A 17,831-nucleotide genomic window follows, 5' to 3' on the forward strand; every position below is an offset into this window, starting at 1 on the left:
CTTCTTAATGTGCTGTCTTGAAGCCACTACGCCAGCTCGATGCCCTCCGACCCCAGGTGCGCCGGTAATCGGCCCGTTAGCAACCATGATCACATTTCTCGAAGCCAGTCGACACACTGTGATCTAAAACGAGACAGAAACACTGGGACATGACCAGTATGTAAACAGGCGCATAATGTAGTCAGCTGTGATCAACATCTGACCAAAATGTCCACGTTTTTTCCACGAAAATTCGGCCACGGTTACAAAGAAAACTGTTAACGATTTCCTCCAGCTCACCGAATGGTCCACTGGAGCTGCGAGACTGGTCAGACCCATGTTGAACCTTTTATTAAGCACGGTGTTTTGTAATCTAGTTCGCGACACTACATCGGAAAACACGTTTGTTTGCTGAACTCCCATGAAATGAGAAATACCTTTCATTGTTAAGGGACATTGATGCTGGGCTCCAGGGCGCCGTGACTTCATTCATTTATATTTCGATACCAACTACACGTTATGCCTGACACCCATGCCTCTGTATCACTTCCGATTTGAGAAGCATAGTGTTCACGGCTAGTGGCGCGGCCAGGATTCCGCCCCAGGAGTAGGGACGTAGCCATGGGAAGTCATGGAGGAAGTCTATGCCCCTCCCCTGGGCCCATGAAGTGTACACTGTATTTAGTGTAATTTGGCAGGAATTTTGGTCCAAATTCTCGGGAGTTTAAAGAAAATCACGCGGTTCCCCCCTCGTCCCCTGAGACAAATTTTAGGCTACTTGCTTGCACAGGGGGAGCTAGATCGAGGCATATGATACCCTTTCAGCCAAGAGGCCTAATTTCGTTGCAACAGGCTCTTGTTGCTTTTGTCCCAGAAGCCCATTTAGCCTCAGGATCCCATTTTGACGCGTCGAGGGCCCGTTCTTTATGTTTTTAGAAACTTGCGGGCGTTTAAAGCTGTCAAAAGCACTTAGGCGTTCATTTTCAGAAGGGCGTAGCCAGCTCAGGTGTAGTATGGCCCCATAATCCCTCCTCGGCTACGTCACAGGCAATGACTCCCAAGGTCTGCCTCTCAAGGAAGGCAGGCATTGAGGGATCTTTAACTTTCCTAAACTTGTGTAAGATTGCAGAAAGAAATCCTGGGCCCATTGTATTGCTATGACTAATTTCTGGCGAAGAGTTTACGGATTCCTGGTACCTCTCCGTACTGCGACGCCACTGTCATAATACAACTCAGGGACGACTTAAGCACGGCAGAGGCAGCCGTTCCTACCCAAGGCAAAGTAACGTGCAGCATTGTGGCGCCGCGTGTTGAAGACGTGTTGCATGGAGAAACTGGACGCACTTTAAGAGTTCAAACTACGAGGTAAGCTTATCGAAGAAATGGTCAGAACTTGCACGGGACATCATTGAAAGCCCTGTTTGAAATATCCTTGACCAGGGATGAATGCACTTGGGGATGGCTTTGGAGTCGTGCAACATTCGAAACACGATATCTTGTCATCCGTGGTGGGAAGAGAAGGGATGAGGTCCTGGATGAAGAACGGTATGCAGATTGTACAGTTAATGACGGCCTGCGGAAAGTCGTGGATTCGAGCCTGACTTTACACCTCACCGTTTGATCTGTCTGCTGTGGCATTTAGCGTGATGGATTTCGGTATTGAATTACCAAAGGAGCTGAATGCGTGGCCAAAACCTTGATGGATTAAATGATTCACTGACCAGGTGGAAGGAATCTCGCTGCAAGGACTCATGCAATAAGGTCAGACATGGTGGTGGCGCGCCGGGAATAGCGGGGAATAATGAATAGTGGAAATTATAGCAGGAAATGGCGATGAGAAATTGATAATCAATGTCACCGGCTTGGGTCGTAAAAGTGCTCCGATAAATGATGTTCAGCGGTGAGGCAATTTTAGTTTTTTGAAGGGCGGTGGACAAGACACATCTCGGATTCTTGTGAACGGCAAATCAAGACAGAAAACTAGCACACATGGAAAATGCTGTTGTAGTAAAGGTGTTAATTTTATTTTGCAGTTGCATGACACAGTTATATTATACCGTAATGTAAACACTTTAAATTGCGTATCATTTGGCCCATTTCGTTAACACTGGTGTTGAAATTGAGGCCCATCATTCATCGCCTCCCCCTTCCTCCCACTTGCTATGTTCAGGTGCTTGAAAACGCTTCCCAAATCAGTTGCTACAATAGTGTTATTCAGGAGGTTCAGGTATGCGCATACCTCACATAATAGCTATCCAAACTTACGCCATTCAGATTTCCTGAACAACTGGGTGATTTTCCTTCAGCCTGTCGGCCAAAACGACATGGCCACAAAGGGATCTGCGACAGGTCGACCCGTAATACATTGTCCTATCCCACGTGGATGAAACTTAGGACAGTCACGTTTGAAATGGTTCAAACGCGCTGTAAAATACCGTGCAAGTCACCACCTTGCCTTATAGGAGTCCTTCTGGGGTCCAGTTTGTCCTCACATTTTCCACTGGGGCGTCGAGTGATTCGGTCGGACGAACGTTCGTTGTCTTTGACCGTGTTTGCATTGCACCCACGCCACCGCGCATTATCCGTCGGTAAAAATTACGAACTACATTATCGCGCGTGTCTGAACTGGTCCCTGCCGATGCCAAGCAGGCACAGAGAAACCATCATTTTCTGCCTAATTACTTCAGGTTCGCTTTTACATAGACAGAAAAAACACGCATGTATCCGTATGGAACGTATCGGGAATTACGCGGGTTGGGATCGAAAGCGTGCTGGACAAGCGGGCTAGGCAAGGCATGACACAGTACTGGTTTTTTTTTTTTACAAATCGAGCCCTGTTTCCAAACGAGGATCGTTAAGTGAGCGAGCGTTGAATGTGCGAAGTGCCGTAATATTTCCACTATATTCGCCAAAAAATATTCCTTATCTGAGCCGTCTAGGTACACGGCCTGAATTTTCTGCATTGTCTCAAAAATTTCAACATCATGATGTCCGTTGTTTTTGTATGACTAATGTTAAATGAAGCATGTCACCATTTTGCACATTTTAGTTATTGTGAGATCAGGACATTCCCGATTCGATCAGCAATATCAGTTTTCTCGAAATCTTTCTGGATAGCTCAAAGTTTGGACCTGATGTAGCCACTCCGGGGGAATAAATATCAATGGTCCTCCTGCTCATCACCATCAGTTCGATACATTTCATTTACCTTGACTTTTCCTACGTCAGTGTTCTGTAGATGTCTTCACCAGTAAGATTTCCTTTATCCGATACACCCGCTGCCCATGGGGCTGCGCCCATACCCACCTGCCATCCATTCCTAACCAGTAATATCCACCTGTCATCCCACCCCTTTGCACTTTTTCGAGCTCTTTAGTTTTAAGCTATATTAAGTTTTCGAAAAAATAACTTATAAAGTTTCTTGCCTTGATGATGGCAAGAAATGCTTGAATGGAACTAATGCTGACTGACAGAACCGCAAGCAGTAGCATGGTGTCCTCATTTCTTGAACTTTCCACTCCACATTTCGTAAATGTCGTGACCACATACGTACCGATGCCCGCAGGCTTCTCAAAGTCTGTGACCAATCCAACCTGTTACTCATTTCATACTAGTGCTGATGGTTTAACCCAGCCCATGTAGTCCTCTAGTGTTCTCTTATATTTGCAACATGCTACTTTGTCAAAATGCTTCTGGAGTAAGTGCTACGAGAGCTGTAAACACGCTGTGTTCGAAAAAGATCTACAAACATGTGAGACTATTATCACGCGAATTCAACGAAACGAATAATATGGCCTTTATTATCGCCCTACGGCGTCTGGCACAGTGACTCTTTTGGAGGCACACTGATTTGGGGAAACAGAGTAGCATTTGACCTATAGCGACACACTGATTCAGGCTTCAGCCAATGCACTTCTCGGTAAATGGCCGAAGACCACCTACGCACACTTACGCCTCCCACCTTGCCAATCCCAATAGTTGTTTTGTACTGACGTCATTTATATCGGGAGAGGTGCCACTTTTAAGCCCGCACGCCCACAAAGGGCAGTCAGATAGTGGTAACTTTAGTCTGTGACAGCTGACGTTGGATCTTAGCAGATTCTGTCGTCGTCTTGACAATGGCAGTTGTCATGTCAACAAATAAAAATCGTATTTTTTGACAAAATGCTTACAGCGTGACTTGAACTAGGAAATTATTGAAACTAAACTCCTCATTATATCTCGATCGTTACATCTATCAATATCAATGTGATCATTATATCTATCAATGTCTGCATATTTTACTTATTTTACATGCGTCCCATTTTGTGCATCTTACCTCGCCCTGATGGGGGGGGGGAGCGGGGTCGATGCGTCCCCCTACAGTTTTCTCCGAACTCCTCTCGGTATGTCGTGCAATCGCGTCAAATCCTTAATAGCATCCGGGTCATCCATTAGGCATGTTTTGACACCAAAAACGCATCCCTAGCCCTTTTGGCTTCTAAGAAGCGACGGTTTGTCATGAAGAGCTCACGTCCATCCACGGCCAGTGCGGGTGGCGGGCGGCAGCCAACGATTCAGCGTATTGCGCGCGGCGGCCGGCACTGCTTATGTTAAAGTGTCCCACGTCATAAGCATTTGCCCAAAACCCATAAGACGAGATACAGTTAGGCTCAGAATTGAACAATAAATACATTTGCTTGGGTTTTATGTTACTTCATGACACGGTCTCGTAGGTTTGAATAGGGTAAAGCAGAAAAGTATATTTTTAGGGAACTCTTGCCTTTTACCTGGCCTGCGTAGGTCAAATATTCCCCAAGCAGCATAAAATATATAACCAATTACGATGCTTAGTAGGGGCCGATCCACTGTTTTCCCTAGGCTTAGTTTGGAAGTGGCAGGAAAGTCACATCGCTCCCCTTATCGTTCAATATCATGAAAAACCGTGAATCAGGGCGAGAGTTACTATTGTACGCAGGCCCGTATTATGCTTATAGCGCTTTCAATCGAGCCAGACCAAAACGCCTTGCATCGCTTAATTGTATGCAGCTCCTTACTATTGTAACGACCCATGACGAGTGAGGCTACGTCATTGTCGGTCTCCGAAGTCCTGACGAGAAGTGATGACCAAAACATACCGACGTGAGTTTCAGTATAGCTGTATACTGAAATCATCGCAATCAGTCTGATTGCGAAGAGGGCGTTTACTTAAGAATATGGGTTCCAGTAGTTACAAACAGAACTCAAAAACTGTGTCAGCGGAAGACAGTTCTAGGTACACTTATGCGATTTGAGCCAGGTACGGAACATTTCTTGGACGAGTCCTGTGAAGACAATTGTTCAGGGAGATCTTTTATTTTGAAATACAGCGCATGCCAAACAAAAGAAAATAAGCATGCGTAGCCCAGTAGTTTTAAAACTCACATGGTATAAATCTTTAAGAGACAAAAGTTTAAAGCCTAATAAAGGATCTGAAGTCCTCATGTATCAAAGCACGGCACTTCTTCAGGAATTGCTGTCAATGCTCAGCATGTTTCCTATGACCAATTGACAGGTTCAGCATTGAAAGCAATGCCATTGATGAATGTAGCACACATCGGGTAACGTGCATGGGTCACACAATGTGCTGCTTTAATCAATTCTACGGCAAATTCTCAGATGATATACAGATATACTCAAACAGTTATGTAGCGAATAATGTCCGCTTTTGAAATCTGCATATACTGTATAAATGCCGACTTTAATTACAATGTGCTTTGAGGCGTGTCAATGTACACAAACAGTTCTTAAACAGCGTGACGTAACTAGGTCAACTATACTAAACTGCGAATAATGCGTGACGTACCCATATAATATTACACATAAGTTTTGTCTCGATAGGCACATCAAATGCGCACGTAAAACACCAGCGCACCGCTTCTGAAGGAGAGCAAAATGCGCGGATGACGAGCTGCGGTAGCCACCCCAATCCCCAATGTTGCTAAAATGGAAAGGCACTGGAAGTTTATTTCGTCGGTTTCTAGCGCATAATTTAAGAAGTAGTCGTCCACCGAATCCACATAATCCCACAGATGTCAATTCGTTGATGTGAAAGTACTGATAACCGAGGCAGCACGTTGAGCGGCTGCCACTTAAGCACCCAAACAATTGAAGTAATGTGTAAGTTAGAGGTACCGATAGAAAACACAGCGCAGTAGGACCCTATTGGGTTTTTTTGACAGCAGGTAAATTTTCAGACTCTTAACCATATTGATCAGTTTTCAATCAGAGCTCAACAGACTCGTACACCTTCAATGTGTAAGTTGGAGATACCGATAGAAGACGCAGCGCAATAAGACACTATTTAGCTTTTTGAAAACAGACAGATTTTCCAGACTCTTAACCAAATCGGTCAGTTTTTGGTCAGAGCTCAACATACAATTCAGGATCGGTTTCAATGACGACTGGAAATTGCTCGAATCTGACCTTAATGCTACTAAACTGCTACGGCTATCCTAAATGAGTTTCCGGTTTTCAGTACCTGTCACTGATGATACACTTAGCTGGTGTGGTTCTGTGAAATGCAAGTTGGTGAAATCATCCAAGGTTTTGATATGGCGCGTACACCAGCTTTATTACATATCTAAGGGAACAATCTTATTTTGTTCATGATTTGGTTTCACATAACTTGGCTCATATCAGCCGTATTTGACGCGAATTAAAAAGCTTCTTGGCTTGGCTTCTTTGATTGTCACACGATGTTTCGTTCCTGACAAAAGAGAGTAGGAGCTATGTTCACACTGCCGGTCCAGTTCGACCTGATCTGACAGCTCATAGGCCACACTCACCGATGGGTTATCAGCGCATGGCTCACTCTGCTGGGGCCAATGTAATTCTGCTTGAACACGACATATCGTGCGTAGTGCTGAAGATCAGAGGGAGGCGAAACCTGCTTGTTATTACCAGCTGGGCGTCTTGTTTCTCCATACACCCCCGTGCCTGGTGCCTGATAGGTGTGGCCCCCCTGTATGCCCTCTTGATACCGCCCAGCCATCCAGGTTAGCGAGGCTCCTAAGGTCGGCTAGTGACTTCCGCTTCTATGCTGCACACACCTGACGTCATCCGTGCCCAGGCGTGCCTCCCTGTCCGTAACACCTGACACCGTCCGTGCCCAGGCGTGCCTCCCTCTCCATAACGCCTGACACCATCCGTGCCCAGGCGTGCCTCTCCGTCAAAAACACCTGACGCTATTCGTGCCCAGGCGTGCCTCCCTGTCCATAACACCTGGTGCTATCCGTGCCCAGGCGTGCCTCCCTGTCCATAACATCTGACACTATCCGGGCCCAGGCGTGCCTCTCCGTCCATAACATCTAACGCCATTCGTGCCCAGGCGTGCCTCCCTGTTCATAACACATCTGACAGCGTCCGTGCCCAGGCACGCCTCCCTGTCCATAGCACCTAACGCTATTCGTGCCCAGGCGTGCCTCCCTGCTCATAACACCTGACGCTATTCGTGCCCATAGCATATTTGACACCGTCCGTGTCCAGGCGTGCCTCCCTGTCCATAACACCTGACGCTATTCGTGCCCAGGCGTGCCTTCCTATCCATAACACCTGACACCGTCCGTGTCCAGGCGTGCCTCCCTGTCCATAACACCTGACGCTATTCGTGCCCAGGCGTGCCTCCCTGTCCATCATACCTGATGCTATTCGTGCCCAGGCGTGTCTCCCTGTCCATAACACATCTGACACTGTCCGTGTGCAGGCGTGCCTTCCTGTCCATAACACCTGATGCCATTCGTGCCCAGGCATGCCTCGCTGTTCGTAACACCTAACGCTTTTCGTGCCCATATCACATCTGGCACCATCCGTGTCCAGGCGTGCCTCCCTGTCCATAACACCTGAGGTTATCCGTACCCAGGCGTGCCTTCCTAGCCATAACACCTGACACCATCTGTGCCCAGGCGTGTCTCCCAGCCTGTCCATAACACATCTGACACCGTCCGTGCCGGGGCGCGCCTCCCTGTCCATAACACCTGACACCGCCCGTGGCCAGGTCAGGCCGGCGTGAACCAGCTGGGCGGCGTGTTCGTGAACGGTCGGCCGCTGCCCGAGTACGTGCGCCGGCGGATCGTCGAGCTGGCGCTGCTCGGCGTGCGGCCGTGCGACATCTCGCGCCAGCTGCTGGTCTCGCACGGCTGCGTCTCCAAGATCCTGACGCGCTTCTACGAGACGGGCAGCATCAAGCCGGGCGCCATCGGCGGCAGCAAGGCCAAGGTAAGCTCCAGCCCGGTAGCTGGCGCCGTGGGCGGCGGAGCGGCGCGCGGACCGGACCGCGAGGCTGCGTCCTGAAGGCGGCCGCGGGCGTCAGACATCTACACAGCGTCCAAGTCTGTGTAGATGTCTGATAACATCATCGGCGCGGTGCATCGTAGTTGGCGAGGCGCCGTTGAACCTTGCTGCAGTGCTTTCCGCTGCACATGAGAGTCCCAAAAAGTGAGTTGGCCAATATCCTCTTTAAACAAGTCCTCTCCACACAGCACGACATGGTATCAATTTTTGCGAAGCGTCGGTAAGTCATGCCCTCCCCGCTCTACCCGTGTCGTCGCTTTGCCTATGTTCGTGGCAGATTACTGTTGACAACTTTTTGTTTAACAGCGTTTCAAAATATCCTTCCACCATCAGTGCTGGCGACATGATATGTGTTGCCAGGTTAATGGCTCAATGACCTGCAAACCGGCGGGAAATCCATGGTAACGTGACAGTTACCCGAAACACACACCTCCAGCGAGAAAGTTGCGCTTTTTACGTCAGATAGAAAGCTCCTCGGATTCCCCACCTGGATCCCTCTCGGGTATAAGTGCCTAGGACCCAGCTTGAACAAGCGGCCTGCCTGAATGGCGGATAATTCGTCAGTCCAAAAACCATTGGTAGGTAAAATATTTCCTTACAAAACGTGTTAATGTTGAACTTAATTACATATGACGTAGTGAACCATTCCACACAAGGTTGCTGCCATACAAGGAATCGAACGTTTAGGTAACGTAAGAGCAATGTTTCGTGAATTGCACTGCGTGGTTTATACCGTGAGTCTAGGTAGATTTGGCATCTGAGCACACTATCACTATCTGAGCGCATCTGATTTGCGCATTTGGCATCTGAGCACACACGCATCTGAGCGCACTATCCTGGACACATTGTGTCGGCGCTCTGCTAAGTGCACACCACAGGGGTAGCAAAGGTAATATAGTACGTAAATGCGCGTGACGAAAATCAAACTTCTCGAGGCGCTGCAATCCACAGCACCCCTCTCACATCCTCCCATTCCAGACGATCATCATTCCGCCATAACGTAGGTAATTCTTGCACTCCGGGCGCAATAGTCATAACGTTGGTAATTCGTGCACTCCGTGCGCAATATCTATCAGGGCCAGTGAACGGCAGCTTTCGTTTCCGTTGGCAGCAAGTGGCGACGCCGACAGTGGTGAAGAAGATCCTGCGGATGAAGCAGGAGAACCCGGGCGTGTTCGCCTGGGAGATCCGGGACCAGCTGCTCAGCCAGCGGGTCTGCAACCCCAGCAGCATCCCGTCCGTCTCCAGCATCAACCGGATCCTGAGGAACAGCGGCGTGTGGACCCCCGGCTCCGGACCGGACGCGACGGAGCCCGGTGAGCCCCTCGACCCTGGCCGTGTGCAGAGGTGGTGCAGCGCCGACTGAGGTGCCATGCTACGACAGACGTGCTTAATTTTAGATCTTCAAAGCTGCTTATTCCTTCCCGCTCAACTTGTCTCCGAACCAATACACTTAGTCGTCTTTACAGCCTAGCAGTGTATTGTCAACACTGGAAATTAATGAAATTAAAGCCGTGAGAGTTTCCAACTATTCCCGTCAGCAAAATGGTGTTATGTCATCTAAAGGCTACTTCAGTGACTAAATACTTTCATATAGATAGATGTAAAAAGACGTGAGATGCCAGGTATGCTTTAGCACAGCATGGAAATCCGGTACAGTGAATCGCAAAAGTGCATTCCGATTGGTAGACGCAAACCATGCATTTCGAGATAGCTTTTGTCATCGGCTAATTTTTCTGCTGAACCCAGGTTGAACATTTTGCGTTTGCTGACTGCACCGCATTAACAGTGGTTTTGTTTTGCGGGGTCACCTGACCCCCACGCATAGTTCCTTTACTTTTTAAGCTGATGATGTGATTGCAAATGGTGTGAGGCCACATGGGCGTTCTGTCGCCGGTTAAATGCTGAAAAGCCTTCGTTACAATGAAGAAATTAAGTATGAACTAAGATTTCAAATTGGGCACAAATATATTGTGCACAAAGGAGGGGCTGAGCATGAATGAATGTCCTGGGTGCCGCATCGGCAATCGACAATGATCTCCACAGTGATTTCGACACTTCAGCACCGTACCACTGACAGCCGGTACTAAATCAGTTGCACCTTTTCTGCGACGCTCCGCAAGCGGGCATGACCGTGACCACACCGGCACCAGGACTGGTCGGCCCTGGTGAAATCCACTGACAGCTGGTGCCAGTGCTGATGCTTGCCAGCTTTGTTAGATCTGCGCAAGTGCCCAAACTTGTAGACCATAGATTGGTGGCGGCAGTATAGGCGGATGTAGTCGGCCTGTTCACTTCGACTAATGTCCAACCAATATGCTTACACTCTTCGTGTTACCTTGGTCAAAGCCATAGTTTGCGTTGTTTACCCTCGATCCACGATCTTAAATCTACGGCGCTAAGGCCTCGTTGGGCACTGCTGTGGTTGCGTTATTCTACATTTAACACTGCTGAGGGCACACTCTGGCCCTCAAAGCCCGTACTGTGCGTTTAAAGGTCCCCACTGGGCGCCACTACGCGCTTGTTCGCCGTCGCCAGGGCCGCATCTCGCCTTCCGCGGCGGCGACCCAGGTCACTGTGTGCTCATTCTGCGTCACTGGTGTCGTGTTCCGCGTCACCGTAGCTGTAACCCGTGTGATTGGGGTCGTGTACCACATGCCCTTTTGTTTGGAGTCCGCTGCTATGGACTACACCTGTCAACAGGCCCTCGCTGTGGGGGAGGGAGGGGCAGCACCCGACCCCGCTGTGTCGGCATTCTGCACGATCAAGGCAGGAGGGGGGGGGGGGGATGCACCTGCCGTGGCGCTATCCTGCAGGGTCTTTGATCACGGCCTGTGACAGGGGGCAGGGGCCGTGCCGCCGTGGACCCTATATCGCCGGCATCACTGGAAAGTGGGTGATTTTCTGCGGTGGCACCTGGCCCCTATGCATAGTTAACGCTGCCTTCGTGTCATCGGTCTCACCTCTCACCTGCTTCGACTCTCAATTATTCAGGCCGGCGGTGGCCGCTCTTGTAAACGCCATGAAAAGCCAGCCAAACACCTGCTCTTGTCAAGCGAATGACGCATTGCCGGCCGTACAAATTGAGCGGCACCGGTGACCGGGGCATGGAGACGCTTCACCCTTCGCCGGCTTCGGCTACGCTCTGCACCAGCATGACTGCCGGGCCGCTTCAGGACAACATTTATACAGATGAAGCCGAAGCAATTGCCTTTACTCGTCTACCTGCGTTGCTGATACGACAAAATGGCGTGCGAAATGAGAACGCTGTGTTTCCGACATTTGCTGTTTGACTGATTGTAATGCTAAGTGTTTCAAACAATAAGCGAGGCCGCAGGCAGAGCGAGTCCAACTCGAGCACTGAGTAAAGTGTCAGCTCGAATGGTCCGAACTCGAGTGCCCATACTCGGCCGACATGCCTCCCAGAATGGAATTAGTTCCTTGCAAATGCAAATCCCAGAATATGTAGTTTCAAGAGCAACCAATGCTACTTTCTTGTGAAAAAAGTTATCGGTCCATGTTTTACGGGGGGGGGGGGGGGAAGACAGTAAGTGTTAACTCAGCCGCAATTTTCTGCAGTATGGTAACTGAATACAGATCAATAAATTGCCAAATGTAGGAAGCGAAACATTAGCTAATAGCACAAAAAATACGAAAGATGGGTTGAAAAACCGAAAACGGATCCAGATATAGACCACCCGGTTTCGTAGCGACGTGAAAGCAATATCAACAGAACCATCTGAGGAGGGGAGAAATGATAATCTCATTGGCAGAAGGGCCGCTGTGTGCAGGTGTTTACACGTAATTAAGCACGGAGTATGGATCCACCCAATTTTGTTTTGTGGTTTCAAGGGAGTCCTGTCATATCTCGGCAAACAGAGCGCATCAAGACGTGAAACCAACTGCATGGTGCAGGCGATTGTGGTAGGCCAGTTCATTTTGCGCAATTTCCAACCAAAATGTTTACACTTTCGTGTTACCATGGTCAACTTCATTCAAACTGTAAGTAATTACCCATTGTAAACTCCGCTGCCAAGCATTTTCAGGTCTGGCTTAACCTAGAAGTGCAAAATTTACAAGCATTGTGTTTTGTAAATGAGCGATAATAAATTGTATAAGTGAATTTCTGCGGGCTAAATTCCAGGGAAGATAGTCTTTTCAATACATTGATCATACATTGGAAGACGTTTCCAAAAGTGTACAGCCCTATTGGCTTGTGTTTTGATCAAAGCCGCAGCCAGGAGTATGGGAACGCCCTGACTCAAGCCTGTTTTCCGGCCCACATTTTGTTTACTTAAGCATCATGAACGGCCCGTTTGGTCCCCTTATGATGAGTGCTGACTGTACTACGTCCCCTTTTAAGAAAGCCCTGGTTGCGCCCCTGGTTTTGTTATGACCTCATTAACTTGTGTTATGGTACGTACAATAAGGTAATTAGCAACTCTTTGTGTTGGTGGTCACTCCGCTCATCCCACGCTGCTCATGAGCCTCGTCTCACTGGTGCATTTCGCTCAGACATTATCAGCACGAGATATTCTGCGGGAGCCGAAGGCTTGCCTGAACCCAGCATCTGAGCCTGATACCGACATGAGCCAACACTAGCTGCGCGTGTCCGCAGGCGCCAGCGCGTACGGCGAGGCGGCGGCCGCACCGCTGTGGGGCGCGCCGCCCATCGCCAGCGGCCTGGGCTCACCCCTGGAGCCGGCGGCCGGTCCGCTGGCGCCGCCTCTGCCGCCGTCGCCGCTCCACCCGGCCGCCTACTACCAGCTGGCCTCGCGCTGCTACTACACCTACGTCGCCACGCTGAACCAGTCTGCGGCGGCAGCTGCGGCGGCGGCGGCGGCAGCGCTGGCGGCGCGGCGGCAACATGGCCCAGCCGTCGGCGCCGACAGGAGCGCCGACGCACGCCCCGAACGACGCTGCGCCTACACCATCGACGAGCTGCTCAAGGACAAGCGCGACGACCCGCGGTCTGCCGACAGCTGCGATCGCGCCGCCGGAGCGCCGGCCGCGCCCGCCTGCGACGGTGGCCTGCAGTAGTGAGGCGGCGGACTGCAGTAGCGCGACGGCGGACTGCGGTAGCGCGACGACGGACTGGGTGGCGCGACGACGGACTGCCGTAGCGCGACGGCGGACTGCGGTAGCGCGACGACGGACTGGGTGGCGCGACGACGGACTGCCGTAGCGCGACGACGGACTGCAGTAGCGCGACGACGGACTGCGGTAGCGCGACGACGGACTGCGGTAGCGCGACGACGGACTGCGGTAGCGCGACGATGGACTGCAGTAGCGCGACGGCGGGCTGCGGTAGCGCGACGGCGGGCTGCGGTAGTGCGACGGCGGACTGCAGCAGGGGGACGGGCAGGGGGAGGGGCGCTGCCGTCCGCCACGCTGCCGGCCGTCCCGTGTGGCTGAGCGCCTGTGTGTTTCTTGGTGAACTGGTGGGACCGGCTTCGGTGGGCCCTTGTTCGCGATCCGCGCCGCGCGTCGCTGATAGGAGAAGACGTTAGCGGTTGATTCGGTGGCGCAGGTTGTAGAATATGGCCTGCCATTAGCTGGGCTCGGGTTGTCAACAATGGACGGTCCTGACTTGGCCGGTCAATAGACACTAAGTTGCCGGTCTGCAGGACAATGATTCCTGATTGTTCCACACGCTAATGAGTGGTCGGATCGGTTCACGCACTGGTAAGTGGATCATGCGATGGCCGAACGTATGACATGGTACTGGCGGTGTGTGGCTGGCTGCGGTATCTCCGGTGATGGAAGTTCGCAGAGACGGGCGGACCTGAACTAATTTGCTAGTCATTACAGTCGCTTTACGCAATTGTATGAAGGTGCTGTTAAGGTGCAGCGAACGTGTTGTTTACTTATGTTCATTGTTGTACGGCGTGTTTCCACTTCATATCAAAGTACTTGAAATAGGCGCCGGCCGGCTTAGACCTCAATACATTCGGCACTACAGAGCTCTGTACAGGCGAAGCGGCGTTCCAACTCTTAGGACGCGTCAAACGGGACGCGCGGAAATGAAAGGGTCTTGCGCTTAGAAAGCCAATAACTTTTTGAATCGAGGCCAGATGGAATCTATAGATCCTTGTAGAATAGGCAGAAGGATGGAGAGATGAATTTATTGGTGTTTTGGCTACATGCCCTTATCGAACAAATATCAACATTTTCTACCGATATTAGCTCGGATAAAGAAAAAGGACTATTAACTGTCTTAATGAGATGCGTAATGTTCCTGGCAAATACACTTAAAAACGTATGCTATATGGACAAATATAGCTTATCGAACCAAATAAACGGGCACAGATCACCAGTGAAGCCACAAATATGAACATTCCGAGTCCGATGAAATGGAGGCACCCAGACTCCCCAAAAACTACTTATGATTCGATTTCAGCAACTAGTTTTTTTAGTTTTCACAAGTCAAATTATTAGGTAAACGCGCAGAAAGCTACATCCACTCCCGATGCATGCGACAACTTTTGTCAGACGCTGGTTCTTTACACTGCAATATGACAATATAAAGCATAATCTCTAGCGTGATCCTTAGCACGGCTTGATATCGCTTTCCTGTAAACAGCACAACAGCACAGGACTGCCGATTTGTACTATTTTATAGGGTCATTGCCCGTGATGTTGATTCGTCGTTATTTTATTTATAATATTTATATCAAATTATGTCTATCGTGATATATCTATACTATCACACCATTATTTATAATTGACACCAAACGACATTTTTCACATAGTCTGTTAGACTAGAATACATCCCACCAAGAGACACACGTCATCATCTGATATATCTGTTATTAAACGCTTCGTATGCATACCCTATCCATTCCTAAAAGCAATAGCTCTTTATCTCATGTCGGCAACTGACACATTACAAATCAGGGCATAACGCACCACCATACAAACAACGATGACCCCATGGGATAACACTCACTACCGTTTCGGCCTGGCAAAAAAGGTCATTCACTAGCCGTGCAGAAGGCATCACTAACATCCCACTTCTTTTCACTTCACCTTTCTACGACTTCTTTGCTGACCTGATTCGTTCTTAAAACGAGAACTTACGGCATCATTGGAGACTTCACTCAGTGCCCCGCTTATCTGTCACTCAGTGCCTCGCTTATCTGTTCACTCCGTACCCCGCTTGTCTGTTCACTCAGCGCCCCGCTTATCTGTTCACTCAGTGTCCCGCTTATCTGTCACTCAGTGCCCCGCTTATCTGTTCCCTCGGAAATGAACGGGTACTTTAGCACGTCTGCGTTGACACGACTGGGGATCAGAAGAAATACCCACCGCTCTGCCCATTTGTGATATAAGGACTTCCTGCAACGTCGCCTTACGCCTCCTTGGCAGCCATGATGTGTGCGAAATTGCTAAGCAGTATGATTCGGGCGAGCGTGGGATTCTTTTCAAAAATGTTGCGCGAGGATTTGGATTAGGTGTATTTCTTGAATGAGCGCCCGCGCTGAGCAGTGCTTGTTTGGTGAGCCCTGAAGTTCCGAGTCAACGGCAAAGCTTTGCGGCAAAAACTGAACGTGCCGCAATACCTGACACGGTCCAACCTGCCCTATTACATTGCTTGACCGTCAATACAGCTGCTGCCACCAACCGCGGGCTATCCCTGCTAGAAATAGAAAAGCAAGGAGCTCGAACCCACCCCGCCAACCGTCTGTGAAACTGGAGGCAGGTGGTGGAGTATCCCGCTGGGATATCGGGACGGTCTGAAGCACATTGCGGGACAGAACGATTTAAGTACAGTTCGGTGGTGTGTCTTCCACCCGGTGATACCACAAACACGGCTGTTGGGGAACTTTGTTAACATATCTTGCACGGTGTGTTCCAGAGTGTAAGAATTGTTTGGGTTATTACAGATCGACTTTTGCCAAGAAATTTGGCGATGAGCACAGTTTCGTAACGTCAGGTTTTCTCAACACAACCAATATTTTTTGCAACATTCCTTAACTGCTACCTCCCGGAATGCTTAAAGTTAAGAGTATCAAAAACATGAACTTCCTACCTATTACCATGAAACACCAGAATTAAAGTCTTGTCTTACTTATATAAACTTCCAACATGTGTTGCAGCATTGGTCACGCTATTTCTTACTATGGGCCCTCTAAGCGACCCATTCGGTCACCAATCTTTTCTACTCTGCCCTTTAAGTCATCGACAAGTCTGTTGAGAACATCGAACAAGCTCAATTTTACTTAAGTGTATGCGTTCATCGTGGCGGTATCCTCAAAATGTTGCACATGTACATAGAAGTCAGGCCACGCGACTATACAAAAAACAACATTTTTGGCGTCTTGCGCCACCCTCGAAGTACTATGAATGTGTTTACTTTATTGTAATGCGTTGATCGGATTGATCATTGATGGCTCAAATTGCTATTTTTCTGTGGCTTATGCCCTTTTCTAACCTTTTTACAGAACTACAGTTTCATGTCGCCTTGAAGTGGAAGCTATTCCTCTGCAGCAAAACAATTTGGAATCTACAACATATTCTAAACGCTTAATTTTCTCATCGGGTGCGCCGGTGAGAAATTATTTAGTGGAATTAATAATAGAAAGAATTAAGTGGCCGGAATTCGGGGAGAGACTAAGTTTAAGGCTTAGCTGAAGTATAAATTCAGGCATCAGGTTCGGTCAACAGTTCAGCTCCAGCAAACGATTTTAGAAAGTGACACTCTTGGCTGTGTTAAAGACTTATGCCGATATTCGTCCCTCTCACATGATGATGTGCATGGCGATAAATAATAAAAGCGTGCAGATCATTCTTTGGCGAACCAGCCACTGCCAAACTGAAATTTTGTCTCCAGTTCACCATACAAGGGAGACTTACGTGAAACAAACAAGGAAAACAACCCCCGCAGAAAATTTCCTGAGTTCCTTGCAGAAGAACCCTAACGGACTTTCGCTTTTTAAAGGCTTTCTATGAGAAAACCAGCTTGCTCTTAACAAGAACACTTTAGATAATCTCCATCAAAGCTGGGATACGATGTCCCCTGTCTGAATGCTGAAGTGGTCAGCGCTCCTCCTACTTCCCTCCCCCTGTCCTCGCGCCCTTGAATCTCACTTCAGTAATAATAGCGGTCTCACATGATAAGTTTGTTCATGTCGCATACGCTATCGTGGGTTGCTTTTACGACGACACCCACTATTTAGTAGTGCAAATGCGCAAACGTCACAAGATCTCGAGAATAAAGCCATATGCGACAGTCGCGACGAGAACTGACGGAAGGCGCGACGAAAGCTGGCAATCAGCCCCTCACTTCAATGCCAGATATTGAGTTCTTGCCTTGAATCGTTCTTCTCTCACCACTGTTAACGTGATGATCGTCATTGACTACTGTGCACCTGTCAGGACAGCCGGCGGAGCAGCGCACGGGCGCGGTGGTGCTGCCACCTATAGCCACACTAGAGAGCCCCGCATTTCCCAGGTGGCAGAGTTCATCATGTACAGTAGTTCTTATTCCGTACAAATCAAGGGAAGCTTTACACTGGTGCCTAGTGATGTAGCCAAGGGAC

At 49.3% G+C, this 17,831-nt stretch overlaps 2 protein-coding genes across 2 annotated transcripts; one reads left to right on the forward strand and one right to left on the reverse strand.

Annotated features, from left to right (window-relative positions):
• Positions 1-1,502: 1,502 nt before the first annotated feature.
• LOC119113054 (paired box pox-neuro protein) lies at positions 1,503-10,471 on the forward strand. Its single transcript, XM_037237380.1, has 4 exons — positions 1,503-1,524; positions 7,994-8,214; positions 9,401-9,605; positions 10,443-10,471. The coding sequence occupies exons 1-4, from the start codon at positions 1,503-1,505 to the stop codon at positions 10,469-10,471; spliced, it is 477 nt and encodes a 158-aa protein (XP_037093275.1).
• A 2,743-nt stretch (positions 10,472-13,214) lies between these two features.
• LOC119113057 (extensin-1-like) lies at positions 13,215-15,661 on the reverse strand. Its single transcript, XM_037237383.1, has 3 exons — positions 15,645-15,661; positions 13,447-13,633; positions 13,215-13,403 (listed from the first exon to the last, which is right to left on the reverse strand). Exons 1-3 carry the CDS (start codon positions 15,659-15,661, stop codon positions 13,215-13,217), a joined length of 393 nt encoding a protein of 130 aa, XP_037093278.1.
• Positions 15,662-17,831: the final 2,170 nt, after the last annotated feature.

This window comes from Pollicipes pollicipes, unplaced genomic scaffold (genome assembly GCF_011947565.3).
Source record: "Pollicipes pollicipes isolate AB1234 unplaced genomic scaffold, Ppol_2.1 Scaffold_7261;HRSCAF=8764_pilon_pilon_pilon, whole genome shotgun sequence".
NCBI lineage: Eukaryota > Metazoa > Arthropoda > Thecostraca > Pollicipedomorpha > Pollicipedidae > Pollicipes > Pollicipes pollicipes.